Genomic DNA, 14,491 nt, shown 5'->3' with positions numbered 1-14,491 from the left:
ATAATATACTGTAGTACAGTATAACACATCCATTCATTCCAGGTGATCTGCTCGTTAAGTAATTACCAAACAGCCCAGAAGGGAAAGGCCATCCAGGTGTTTGAAAGCACCTCCTCTGACTCTGTAGCCCGAATGGAAACACGCCATGTCGTTTATCATCATTGTTTGTCAACATGGTCACTCAAACATGAACAGGTGTAGGTTGTTATTTACCAATTTTCAAATGTGTTGAGTAATAATGCATTGTAGGCTATATTGTAGGCTTTAATATTTAGAACTATTATCACAGCACACCTACCTAAGGAGAATTATTACTACAGCCTATTATGAGCAGCTAGTCTACCATAAAGTGAAATCACGACCATCTTTATTGATCACAACTGTTTCAGCGCTCGTTGCCACGTGATCTAGTAGAGCCATATTAGCTGCTCTAAACTCTCTTTGCCAGCAGGTGTCACTGGTGTACACAGTGTTAAATTTGGTATTAGGGAAACGATTGTCAAGCAGTGGTTCAGAAAGCCTCCTTTCGTCATGACTAGGCAAGCAAGAACTGGCGCAATGGTCTTAACCCTAACCCTATGGTCAACAATGAGACAAGGGGAGAGATGCATACAGCACCGAGGGAAGGACACACAGAAAACGGCAATTGTTTGTGACAGTTGCTGTTCCCCATGACGACAAGAGGCCTTGGAGAGGGCTGAGGTGAGGAGAGAGGAGATGAAGTCTGTTTGGAACAGGGCCCGCCCCTCTATGGTTTTGATCAGGGGGCTGAGGTGAGGAGAGAGGAGATGAAGTCTGTTTGGAACAGGGCCCGTCCCTCTGTGGTTTTGGTGAGGGGGCTGAGGTGAGGAGAGAGGAGATGAAGTCTGTTTGGAACAGGGCCCGCCCCTCTGTGGTTTTGATCAGGGGGCTGAGGTGAAGGAGAGAGGAGATGAAGTCTGTTTGGAACAGGGCCCGCCCCTCTGTGGTTTTGGTGAGGGGGCTGAGGTGAGGAGAGAGGAGATGAAGTCTGTTTGGAACAGGGCCCGTCCCTCTATGGTTTTGGTGAGGGGGCGGAGGTGAGGAGAGAGGAGATGAAGTCTGTTTGGAACAGGGCCCGCCCCTCTGTGGTTTTGGTGAGGGGGCGGAGGTGAGGAGAGAGGAGATGAAGTCTGTTTGGAACAGGGCCCGCCCCTCTATGGTTTTGGTGAGGGGGCGGAGGTGAGGAGAGAGAGGGGAGCGAGGGGATGGTGGGACGCCACAATTTGAAACATTGGTCTCACCGCCATCGGTATGGCAGACTCCTCAAGGTTGATTGGTCTTATGCAACAGAGGAGGGGTTCCTTGTCTGAGAGAGCAGGCAGAGAGGCTGCTGGGTAACACATACCAGGGCTCACTGTCCAGCCTGGGGTGTGTTTACTGATACCTGGTGGTTATACAAGAAACATTACTTTCTGTTCAAACATGGACATTGATATTGATTTTTGATAAATTAGGTGAATCATAGTCCTCTTTACTGTTTTTTTTCAGAGAATTGAAATACAATACAATTACATAAACTGTGTCTACTGTAGTTTGAACTGTTGTAGTTAAATGATACTGTAAGAAACAGCCAAACATACTTAAAATGCCCTAGAAAGTAATAATTAAGCCCATCTAGGGGATTTTATTCAATTAGGCTATCATGGAGTATCGTGGAGTCACTGTTTGAACATGAAAGTTATGATTAGCTGAAATGATCTTACTGAGATGAATGACAGCATGTCTTGGTAGACAGGTCTATCAGCAGACCATGGAAGTGTTGGGCCACAGCCTGACAGAAATGTGCCAGTGTTGTGGTTCACTCACTGGGTGGGAAAGGTTCAAAAAGCCATAAATGTTTCTAAAATGGTGCCTGTCAAGAATACCGGAATGTACAGTAGACACTGCGTGCTAGCTTGTCACTAGGCTACAGTCAAACAAGCTACTGTAAGTCAAACAACCTACAGTAGGCTAAGTCTAACACCCTACAGTGGGCTAAGTCTAACAACCTACAGTAGGCTACTGTCCGATGAGACTACACACCTCACCACTCTGCAACCTGTGCTGTGTGAAGGGTTTTAGTTGTGTGTTCAGTCTGTGCTGTGTGAAGGGTTTTAGTTGTGTGTTCAGTCTGTGCTGTGTGAAGGGTTTTAGTTGTGTGTTCAGCCTGTGCTGTGTGTAGGGTTTTAGTTGTGTGTTCAACCTGTGCTGTGTGAAGGGTTTTAGTTGTGTGTTCAGTCTGTGCTGTGTGAAGGGTTTTAGTTGTGTGTTCAGCCTGTGCTGTGTGAAGGGTGTTAGTTGTGTGTTCAGTCTGTGCTGTGTGAAGGGTTTTAGTTGTGTGTTCAGCCTGTGCTGTGTGAAGGGTGTTAGTTGTGTGTTCAGTCTGTGCTGTGTGAAGGGTTTTAGTTGTGTGTTCAACCTGTGCTGTGTGAAGGGTTTTAGTTGTGTGTTCAACCTGTGCTGTGTGAAGGGTTTTAGTTGTGTGTTCAACCTGTGCTGTGTGAAGGGTTTTAGTTGTGTGTTCAGCCTGTGCTGTGTGAAGGGTGTTAGTTGTGTGTTCAACCTGTGCTGTGTGAAGGGTTTTAGTTGTGTGTTGTGTGTGAGGCCAATATTATTAACATTCCAGACACTCAAAACCCTTTGAAGAGAAATATTGGCGTAGTTCCATCATGGGAGGTAAATGCATCACTTTTGTGGCAAAGACTACAGTTCTCAAAAGACAGGTCTAAGTTTTTAATGTGTCTTTAATATGTTTGTATATTGTCAATCTGCGAATGTAATTTGAAATGACAGATGTTTTATCATTTAATCAACATGCTACTTATTACTAAATCAAAGTCCATACAAAAAAAGGATTACATTATTTTTCCACTTTTCAATGACCTTTTTATTTTCCAACTGCAGTTTTTAACAATTCTAAAATACTCTGCTATGTTTCCATTTACCATATTTTTGTGTGTGAAACCTTTTGTGTACTCACTGATTAAGATGACAACGAGGGATAACTCTTCTGTGATTGGGTTCACCGCAGACCCCAGCTTGATGTTGACTTGGGGTCGGACTCTACTGTTGGGTTAGGGTTAGGGCTAACCCTACTGTTGACCTCTCTGGGTCACTCGTCAACGGTTACCCTCTTTTCAACACTTCCTGACGTAAATCCTTCAAAAATACCGTACAGAAACCTTAATTACAATGCTGGTTTCGTTTCTGAACAGGTTGAAATATGAGAACTCTTTCGATAAATCTCCGCTTTCTATTTAAATGCGAAATAAGCATCTTTATTTATTCCACTGGTTAGATGAGGTCAGGCTAGTTTAGTGAAGCAAGTCTCTTGACATCTTTCCCACAGATGTAAGTCTGTGACGCGCCGCCCATCCTCAGCTCTCCATATGACCTGGATTGTCTCAGCTCATAACTAGATCATTTGCTGCAATGCCAGTCTATCCACCTTACATCACTTTCTAGAGATTTTAAAGTAATTGCATGTCTCAGATGTTGATCTTTTCTAGACATTAGCTCTGTGTGACACCAGCAGATGTGGATGGAAGGGCACATGCAGAAAAGAGGTTTCATATAACATAAGTACAGTATGCGTGTGCTGAAAGTACAGGTGTACTGTAAATGGTAACATTATCTTCTAACTTTTGCTGCTATCAGTATAAACCAGGCTTTGTTGTTTGGCTAGGCCTGTTTCTTGGAAGCGGATACTGCTGGAGTATAGGGTCGCACTCAAGAAGAATAAAACCAAGATTATTCAGAAGAATATCTTCATGCCTGTCTTCTTTTATTTCCCAGCACAGGCGATTGGATCAGGCCTTTTTAATGTGGGGATTGGACCAGGCGATTGGACCAGGCCTTTTTAATGTGGGGATTGGACCAGGCGATTGGACCAGACCTTTTTAATGTGTTTCCATGTCTTTTTCTTGGAAGCACCTTGACGTTGTAGCACCAGCTGAGTCTGCATATCTTCCTACTGGCCTGTAGCTAGAACCTCTTGTTTACACACCCCCCCGCCCCCCCCAACCCTAACCCTAACCCACCCCAACCCCAACCCTAACCCTAACTCCCCACCCCCCCACCACCACCACCCTCTCTCTGTTTCTCCTCTCATCGCTGCTTCTCTCCATGCTACGATTCTATATTTATTCACCCCTTGTCTGGGAATGCGAGGGCAGAAGTGACAGCATTATTTTGACCAAACTGTTTGTGGGTGTCTTGCGGTGAGGCCAGGAGGAAAGAGGAGTCAACCCAGCTTTGGTTCACCACCACTGGGCCTGGAGGAGACTGCTTGTGTGTGTGTGTGTGTGTGTGTGTGTGTGTGTGTGTGTGTGTGTGTGTGTGTGTGTGTGTGTGTGTGTGTGTGTGTGTGTGTGTGTTTATGTGTGCCTGTGTTGTTCAGAAGATTTGGTAGGCTTGTTCGGAGAAGGTGAGATAGCTTCCTTGGTTTCCTGAGTCAGTCAGAACTAGCTTTGCCTGGACACATATAGACCAGGCAATCTGTGAGGAAATGTCACCCAACCCAAACCCAACTAACCTCAACAGAAATAATCCTGTTGTATTCAGCTCATGAAACGTTTCCATTTAGGTCCTACCTCCCCACCATGAAGATAGAAAGACTGAGGCGCCATCATCCCATCGTCATTTAACGACTATCAGCAGCAGCAATGACGCAAACAATGAACATGACCCGAGGATCACATTCGGTTGAGGCCTCAGCCAATCAGATCAATCTATTTCTGGGGGAGTGGGGTCCTCTCAGAAATCTTTTATGATTACTGGCATGTACTGTATCCAATGAGAACAGTAACACTTTTCAGAGTGTCCAAAAAAGTATTGAAAAAAAGCATTTGCCTATACCGCCTATAGGGGGCGCCAGCCCTATGTGGGCTACACTAAGCTACGTCTGCGTCAGTGTTTACTAGAAGAGAGAGACCACCGGAAACACACAGACCCTTTGTACCCTAGTGGGGTCTGCCCCCGCTCCTCTGCCAATCAGGTCTCTGGGTCGCTACACTGCCCCCCCCCCCAACCCCAACCCCAAAGTCCATCGCCCCTGAGGGATCAAATAAAGTCCCCGCCCACTGATTGCCAAGTCTGGCAGTCCGCCTGGGGCTGGAGGAATTTTCAAACTTCTAAACTTCTAGACGGTTGCTGTAGCGCCACCATCGGGACTATTGGCCCTCAATGCCAGTTGAGGACTTCTGGCATTGGACTGGACCTGTGTGAAAAGTTTGGTGATATTTCATGCATGGGAAGTCAGATTTCCTAGGAAGAAGAAGATTCAGATTCAGAATATTTGGAAATACAAGAGGGACCGTCAGCTGAGCCAGGCGGATGATCAGGCTTATCTCCAGAACCCACATCCGGTGATCCAGACTAGTCCAGATGATCAGGCTCATCTCCAGAACCCACATCCGGTGATCCAGACTAGTCCAGATGATCAGGCTTATCTCCAGAACCCACATCCGGTGAATCAGACTAGTCCAGATGATCAGGCTCATCTCCAGAACCCACATCCGGTGAATCAGACTAGTCCAGATGATCAGGCTCATCTCCAGAACCCACATCCGGTGATCCAGACTAGTCCAGATGATCAGGCTCATCTCCAGAACCCACATCCGGTGATCCAGACTAGTCCAGATGATCAGGCTTATCTCCAGAACCCACATCCGGTGATCCAGACTAGTCCAGATGATCAGGCTCATCTCCAGAACCCACATCCGGTGATCCAGACTAGTCCGGATGATCAGGCTCATCTCCAGAACCCACATCCGGTGAATCAGACTAGTCCAGATGATCAGGCTCATCTCCAGAACCCACATCCGGTGAATCAGACTCGTCCGGAGGTAACGTGTTGGTATCCAGTATCTAGAGAGAGGGGATCTAACAGGAGGAAATCATTTCTGACAGCTGACCGCAGGCTAAAGTATCCGTCATCTCTTTGGCAAGCCACAATGCAAGCATGGCCCTTCGCCCAGGACAGGGGGCCTGGGACAAGACACTGCTGCAGTGTGTGTGTGTGTGTGTGTGTGTGCGTGTGTGTTTGTGTGTCGTTTTTGCATTCGTACTCTCTGAATTTCTTTCCAGTGAAAATGTGAAACTTGTCAGCCTTGTAGAACTTTCTCTCTCTCTGACTTGAAGAAGCCTCCAGGATTCCGATGACAACACAGCTTTCCTCAGCCTCCGTCTGGGAAGGAAAACACGCAGTAATCGCATGACTTCATATCCAAATTAGTCTTAACTACTCTGTTTAGACTATCAAAACAAAAGAATGAAGCGAAGGACTTGGAATTGGCCCACGTGGAAGTGAGAGGAGTCTCTCTCTGTTTCATCCACCTTTAGACGAACACTAGGTTCTGGTTGTCGTCTCAGAAGGGTATCTCCAACATGGAGGATGTTCCTGAGAAGTTGCTCACATAAAACAGCATCATCCTAAAACTCCTCAAAGTCACTTGGCTGCTGGATGTGAAATCCATATTTTAGCAAAACAAGTCTCCTCTCTCTATCTCCCTCCCAGTCTCCCCATCCACTCCTTTCTGTATCTCTCCATCTCCTCTCTCTCTCTCTTCTCTCTCTCTCTGTCTCCCTCTTCTTCTGTTTCTCCACCTCCTCTTCTCCCTTCATGTCCATCCTTCCCTCACTCCCATCCCTCCATCCTTCCCTCACTCATCCCTCACTCATCCCTCACTCTCATCCCTCACTCTCATCCCTCACTCTCATCCCTCACTCTCTTCCCTCCATCCTTGTTTCTCTGAGCTCTAACACTGTTTCCATGGTGCTGATTCTGAACGTCTCCCTGGTCTGCTGTCCCGGGCTGGACCAGGGGTTCTGGAGGAGACCAGGGGTTCTGGAGGAGCACAGGGGTTCTGGACAAGACCAGGGGTTCTGGAGGAGCCCAGGGGTTCTGGACAAGACCAGGGGTTCTGGAGGAGCCCAGGGGTTCTGGACAAGACCAGGGGTTCTGGAGGAGCACAGGGGTTCTGGACAAGACCAGGGGTTCTGGACAAGACCAGGGGTTCTGGAGGAGCCCAGGGGTTCTGGACAAGACCAGGGGTTCTGGACAAGGTTAGTTAACAGGGGTGTTGTTACCGGACAGCTGTGCTGCCAGACTCTGTCATGGGAGGAAAGAGTGTGCATGTGTGAAAGAGTGTGCATGTGAAAGAGTGTGCATGTGTGAAAGAGTGTGCATGTGAAAGAGTGTGCATGTGTGAAATAGTGTGCATGTGTGAAAGAGTGTGCATGTGAAAGAGTGTGCATGTGTGAAAGAGTGTGCATGTGAAAGAGTGTGCATGTGAAAGAGTGTGCATGTGAAAGAGTGTGCATGTGTGAAAGAGTGTGCATGTGTGCAGACTGATTTACTGGTCGGTTCCTTCAGGCTGTTAAGGAGGAGGATGACCAGGACAGAAACTCACACACACACACACACACACACACACACACACACACACATACACACACACACACACACACACACACACACAGGTTTCCAAAAACAGAGGGCTGACTTGTTGCATTCCCCATGATGGTGGCAGAAGTAGTTATCCTGTACTGCTCATTGTGAATAGATCTGAAGCACCAGGAGACCCGCCTGTAAAATCAACCTGACTCTGTAGCAGCCACACAGCTCCTGGCACGACTCCAGGCACACACACACGCACACACACACACACACACACACTGATATGCAGTTTAATTCCCAGAGAAGTGCTAGATAACAGGTGTATAATTAACATTGGCATCACTCAGAGCACACTGTCCCTAACTCTAACCCTGATAGAACACGTTCACACAGAGCACGGAGCACACTGTCATGATAGAACACGCTGCTCTGGACGGTCAGCACGGACCAGAGCCCCGGCCAGGGACCACATCCCCGCTGACCAGGGACCACATCCCCGCTGACCAGGGACCAGGGACCACATCCCCGCTGACCAGGGACCACATCCCCGCTGACCAGGGACCAGGGACCACATCCCCGCTGACCAGGGACCACATCCCCGCTGACCAGGGACCACATCCCCGCTGACCAGGGACCACATCCCCGCTGACCGGACCAGGGCCCACATCCCCGCTGACCGGGGACGACATCCCCGCTGACCGGACCAGGGACCACATCCCCGCTGACCGGACCAGGGACCACATCCCCGCTGACCAGGGACCACATCCCCGCTGACCAGGGACCACATCCCCGCTGACCAGGGCCCACATCCCCGCTGACCGGACCAGGGACCACATCCCCGCTGACCGGACCAGGGACCACATCCCCGCTGACCAGACCAGGGACCACATCCCCGCTGACCAGGGCCCACATCCCCGCTGACCAGGGCCCACATCCCCGCTGACCAGGGACCACATCCCCGCTGACCAGGGACCACATCCCCGCTGACCAGGGACCACATCCCCGCTGACCGGACCAGGGACCACATCCCCGCTGACCAGGGACCACATCCCCGCTGACCAGGAACCACATCCCCGCTGACCGGACCAGGGACCACATCCCCGCTGACCAGGGACCACATCCCCGCTGACCAGGGACCACATCCCCGCTGACCAGGGACCACATCCCCGCTGACCAGGGGCCACATCCCCGCTGACCAGGGACCACATTCCCGCTGACCGGACCAGGGCCCACATCCCCGCTGACCAGGGACCACATCCCCGCTGACCAGGGCCCACATCCCCGCTGACCAGGAACCACATCCCCGCTGACCGGACCAGGGCCCACATCCCCGCTGACCGGACCAGGGCCCACATCCCCGCTGACCAGGGACCACATCCCCGCTGACCAGGGCCCACATCCCTGCTGACCAGGGCCCACATCCCCGCTGACCAGGAACCACATCCCCGCTGACCAGGGCCCACATCCCCGCTGACCAGGGCCCACATCCCCGCTGACCAGGACCAGGGACCACATCCCCGCTGACCAGGGCCCACATCCCCGCTGACCAGGACCAGGGACCACATCCCCGCTGACCAGACCAGGGGCCACATCCCCGCTGACCGGACCAGGGACCACATCCCCGCTGACCGGACCAGGGGCCACATCCCCGCTGACCGGACCAGGGACCACATCCCCGCTGACCAGGGACCACATCCCCGCTGACCGGACCAGGGGCCACATCCCCGCTGACCGGACCAGGGGCCACATCCCCGCTGACCAGGGCCCACATCCCCGCTGACCAGGGACCACATCCCCGCTGACCAGGGCCCACATCCCCGCTGACCAGGGACCACATCCCCGCTGACCAGGGACCACATCTCCGCTGACCAGGGACCACATCCCCGCTGACCAGGGACCACATCCCCGCTGACCAGGGACCACATCCCTGCTGACCGGACCAGGGGCCACATCCCCGCTGACCAGGGACCACATCCCCGCTGACCGGACCAGGGGCCACATCCCCGCTGACCGGACCAGGGACCACATCCCCGCTGACCGGACCAGGGGCCACATCCCCGCTGACCGGACCAGGGGCCACATCCCCGCTGACCGGACCAGGGACCACATCCTCGATGATTGAACAATCGAACATTGCATATCCTGAGGTCATGCTTTTAATCAATGACAACCTTCATCAGCTCATTTTTATTTAAAAAATATAATAATAGTGATTGTGGCGAGCACTTAAAGAGATGATGCGTTTGGAGAGACGGTTTCTACCTGGTGTAAATCTGGAGACTGGCTGGAGGGGAAATCATCATGGCTGCGTTCCGAATCGCCTACTACCCTACTATATAGTATGCCAAAACAGAATGTAGTATGTCCCAATACATAGTATGCCACATGCAGTATGGCAAAAGTACCAGGATGTCCTACTACATCCGGTCGTATTTTGCAGTATGCACGCCAGCAGGCTTTTCTGGCTATTCTGACCCACAATCCTGTGCGCAGCGGAAATGTGCGTCACATGTGCGAATCGTGACAGCTGTAGACGAATGTCGCGTTATGGACAGCGACGGATGTGGGCAAATTTCAGGCGCAATGTTATGACAAGGTAGTATGTCCCAATTGGATGCCTACTGCTTGCAAAGTACGTACTTTCTAAGGGCAGCTGTAGTAGGTACTGGTAGTAAGAAGTAGAAGTATGCGATTCGGAACGCAGCCCATGTCTTTGTGTAACTTGTCATTAGAGAATGTCGGTTTGTTATTGAGGACTTTCTCAACTGCACAAACAGATCATTAGCCCTTTAGAGTGAGGAATGGAGAGAGGGCACACACCAGGGGAAGGCAAGTCAAACTTTATTTATAAAGCACATTTGAAAACAACCCTGGTTGACCAAAGTGTTGTACAGTGGGCTAAAGGCACTAAAACATTCAAATACAATTTAATAAAGAGCAAATAACAAGAGACAAACAGAGAATACATACATCAACTGTTGGGGTGCTAAACTCATCATGTATTGAGGGCCCCTGAGAAAAGGTGAGTTTTAATAATCTAATAATCTAATACTGTAATGCAGTGGTAGGCTATCCACCGCCTGGGGACAGATAGGACAAACTGTGTGACCTTTGAACCTGGACTCCGGGACATCCGGGAGCAGCTGACTGCCTGACCTGAGTGCTCTAGCCAGGGTCTGATCCAGGGTCTGATCCTGAGTGCTCTAGCCAGGGTCTGATCCTGAGTGCTCTAGCCAGGGTCTGATCCAGGGTCTGATCCTGAGTGCTCTAGCCAGGGTCTGATCCTGAGTGCTCTAGCCAGGGTCTGATCCAGGGTCTGATCCTGAGTGCTCTAGCCAGGGTCTGATCCTGAGTGCTCTAGCCAGGGTCTGATCCAGGGTCTGATCCTGAGTGCGCTAGCCAGGGTCTGATCCTGAGTGCTCTAGCCAGGGTCTGATCCAGGGTCTGATCCTGAGTGCTCTAGCCAGGGTCTGATCCTGAGTGCTCTAGCCAGGGTCTGATCCAGGGTCTGATCCTGAGTGCTCTAGCCAGGGTCTGATCCAGGGTCTGATCCTGAGTGCTCTAGCCAGGGTCTGATCCAGGGTCTGATCCTGAGTGCGCTAGCCAGGGTCTGATCCTGAGTGCTCTAGCCAGGGTCTGATCCAGGGTCTGATCCTGAGTCCGGGGTCTGAATGTGAAGGAGTGCAGCACGATACAGAAGGTGAGGGGAGGTGAAGAGGTAGATGGCGGGATTGAGAGAAGCAGACAGGAATAGAAAGAGAGAGAGATGGAGGGGGCAGAGAGGAGGGAGAGAGAGAGAGAGATGGAGGGGGCAGAGAGGAGGGAGAGAGAGAGAGAGAGAGAGATGGAGGGGGCAGAGAGGAGAGAGAGAGAGAGAGAGAGAGAGAGAGAGAGAGAGAGAGAGAGGTGGGTGTTAGGGTGGGGTGTTCCCATCTTCAGGGGAAATGCTGAGTGGTGTGGTGACCTCAGGACACGTGGGTAGGAGAGGAGGAGGACAGAGGGAGGGAGAGAGATGGATGAGTGAGAAAGAGAGAGAGAAAACAGAGAGAGAAGAGGGAAGGAACTCTTTTCAGCCCACCTATAAGAGGAGAGAGTAGTTGGCTGCTCATCCCTAAAAAACAGGACGCGCACCCAGACCTGGAGTCAATACAGAACACGACGGAGACAGAGTGGAGTGTCTGAGATGGGAGTGTGTACACACACACACACACACACACACACACACACACACACGCACACACACATGAGCCTGACTCCGCGACGGGAACCGTGAGAAATACACACGGACACAACAAGGGAGAGTGAAGGAGGACTGCACTGGGTATTCTTACACGCACACACACACACACTTACAACAGAAGAGTAGTGAGGAACACACACTTCAAGAAAGTGCAATGGAAAACTTTCCCAACTGAACACACACACACTGAGATTAGCAGAAGAAACACACACATTCACTCAGACAGAGAGAGAGAGACAGAGACAGAGAGAATAGGGAGAGAGAGAGGAGATAGGATAAAAAGCATACAGTACATAAAAACACACACATTGACAGACAGACAGAGAGAGAGAGAGAGAGAGAGAGAGACAGACAGACAGACAGACAGACAGACAGACAGACAGACAGAGAGAGAGACGGACGGACGGACGGACGGACTGACAGAGAGAGAGACGGACGGACGGACAGAGAGAGAGAGAGAGAGAGAGAGAGAGAGAGAGAGAGGACTTTGCCCCTTCACCTGGGAATCAGGGATTCACTGAAGGAAGACGGGATCTTATCACTGCGGAGGAGAAGAGAAGAGGGGGACAAGCGGCAGAGGAGGACGGGAGGAGGAATGGACGATCTCTGCAGCCTCAGTGGTCTGGACCCGCTCTGGGTGAGTGACTGACCGGAGGGAACGAGGGAAGGAGAGGGAGAGAGAGAGAGAGAGAGAGAGAGAGAGAGATCATTAATGCTAATGTTGTGTTGTGCTGTGACATATAGAGATGTCTGATGTCTGACTGTGAAGTCATATGGAGAGTTATTTCATTCAGGAGGCTTTTTTATTACATAATGAGGATCAGTCATATCTATGTATTAAATAATGAGGATCAGTCATATCTATGTATTAAATAATGAGGATCAGTCATATCTTTTTATTACATAATGAGGATCAGTCATATCTATGTATTAAATAATGAGGATCAGTCATATCTATGTATTAAATAATGAGGATCAGTCATATCTATGTATTAAATAATGAGGATCAGTCATATCTCTGTATTAAATAATGAGGATCAGTCATATCTATGTATTAAATGATGAGGATCAGTCAAATCTATGTATTAAATAATGAGGATCAGTCATATCTTTTTATTACATAATGAGGATCAGTCATATCTATGTATTAAATAATGAGGATCAGTCATATCTTTTTATTACATAATGAGGATCAGTCATATCTATGTATTAAATAATGAGGATCAGTCATATCTATGTATTAAATAATGAGGATCAGTCATATCTATTCATTTTTCCATATGAAGTTGATAAAACTGTTGAAAAGGGGGTAGTATGGTAGAGAAGACAAAAGAGACTGTAAATGAAGAAGGTGCGCTTTGGAACTTTGCCCTATTTAGTGTCGCAAAATGTGTGTGTGTGTGTGTGTGTGTGTGTGTGTGTGTGTGTGTGTGTGTGTGTGTGTGCGTTGTTTTCCTGATCAATTCTCGGAAGTGGTTGTTGTTTTTGCAAGCTTGTCTCATGATTCATAGCCAGACTCTTTCTGTCTTCTTGAGCCCATCTCTCTCCCTTCCTCTCCCTCTCTCTCTCCCTCCCTCTCTCTCTCTCTCGTTCTCTCTCTCTCCCCCCCCCCTCTCCCTCTCTCTCTCTCTCTCCCTCCCTCTCTCTCTCTCTCTCTCTCCCTCCCTCTCTTTCTCTCTCTCCCTCCCTCTCTCTCTCTCTCATTCTCTCTCCCCCCCTCTCTCTCTCCCTCCCTCTCTCTCTTTCTCTCTCTCTCCCTCCCTCTCTCTCTCTCTCCCTCCCTCTCCCTCTCCCTCTCTCTCTCTCTCAGCAATCAATTCAACAGTTACGTATCTGCAGGTTAAATGGGAGTTTGCACTGCTACTGTACTGGTCTTTAACCTGTTCATCTGTACTAGTCTAACCTGTTCATCTGTACTAGTCTTTAACCTGTTCATCTGTACTAGTCTTTAAACCTGTTCATCTGTACTAGTCTAACCTGTTCATCTGTACTAGTCTAACCTGTTCATCTGTACCAGTCTTTAACCTGTTCATCTGCGCTAGTCGTGTTGAGGGACTGTTCATCTGTGCTAGTCGTGTTGAGGGAAACCTGTTCGTCTGTGCTAGTGGTGTTGAGGGGAACCTGTTTCATCTGTGCTAGTCGTGTTGAGGGAACTTGTTCATCTGTGCTAGTCGTGTTGAGGAACCTGTTTATCTGTGCTAGTCGTGTTGAGGGAACTCTGTTCATCTGTGCTAGTCGTGTTGAGGGACTATGTTCATCTGTGCTAGTCGTGTTGAGGGAACCCGTTGATCTGTGCTAGTGGTGTTGAGGGAACCGGTTCATCTGTGCTAGTCGTGTTGAGGGAACCTGTTCATCTGTGCTAGTCGTGTTGAGGGAACCTGTTCATCTGTGCTAGTCGTGTTGAGGGACTCTGTTCATCTGTGCTAGTCGTGTTGAGGGAACTTCAATATTCTGAACGGTCCCAACTGATCATCTGAAGCGATGACCCACTAATAGCAGCAGCAGAACCGGACCCAAAAAGCAGAACACAGGAGGTGGAGAACAGGGCCCTTTCTCAATATGCATCCTTGTGAGCTTGTGAAACTTCATCAGCCGGAGCCCAAGTACTGTTCCAATTCAAAAGTACGCAAGTCCCAAGTCCGCATCAACTGCCAGGATGTGTTTCTTGCTCCGCCCATTTTATGGAGGATGCATCGGAGCAGACTTGTGTGGACTTGAGACAGACAGATATCCCAGAAATCACGTAACCCCCGACAACACCACCCGGCAGCGCAGGTTGCATTTCAGTTATCATTTGGATGTTTTAGGTTGCGTTTCAGTTGTGTAGCCTGTATGGTTAGTGTTATACACAA

The 14,491-nt window shown here is 49.7% G+C and overlaps 1 protein-coding gene across 1 annotated transcript in view; it reads left to right on the top strand.

The window, feature by feature from the left end:
- The first annotated feature begins 12,025 nt into the window (after nt 1-12,025).
- LOC311327963 (multidrug resistance-associated protein 1-like) overlaps nt 12,026-14,491 on the top strand; it is a 35,345-nt gene continuing 32,879 nt past the window's right edge. Inside the window, exon 1 of the mRNA XM_084461073.1 lies at nt 12,026-12,276. Coding sequence (XP_084317199.1) covers nt 12,235-12,276 — 42 coding nt within the window. The 5' untranslated portion in view covers nt 12,026-12,234. The remainder of the gene's footprint in view (nt 12,277-14,491) is intronic.

The sequence above is a fragment of the Borostomias antarcticus genome, assembly GCF_949987555.1.
Source record: "Borostomias antarcticus genome assembly, chromosome: 35".
Classification (NCBI taxonomy): domain Eukaryota; kingdom Metazoa; phylum Chordata; class Actinopteri; order Stomiiformes; family Stomiidae; genus Borostomias; species Borostomias antarcticus.
The sequence above is the reverse complement of the archived record's forward strand: the minus strand, read 5'-3'. Positions and strand labels throughout refer to the sequence as shown.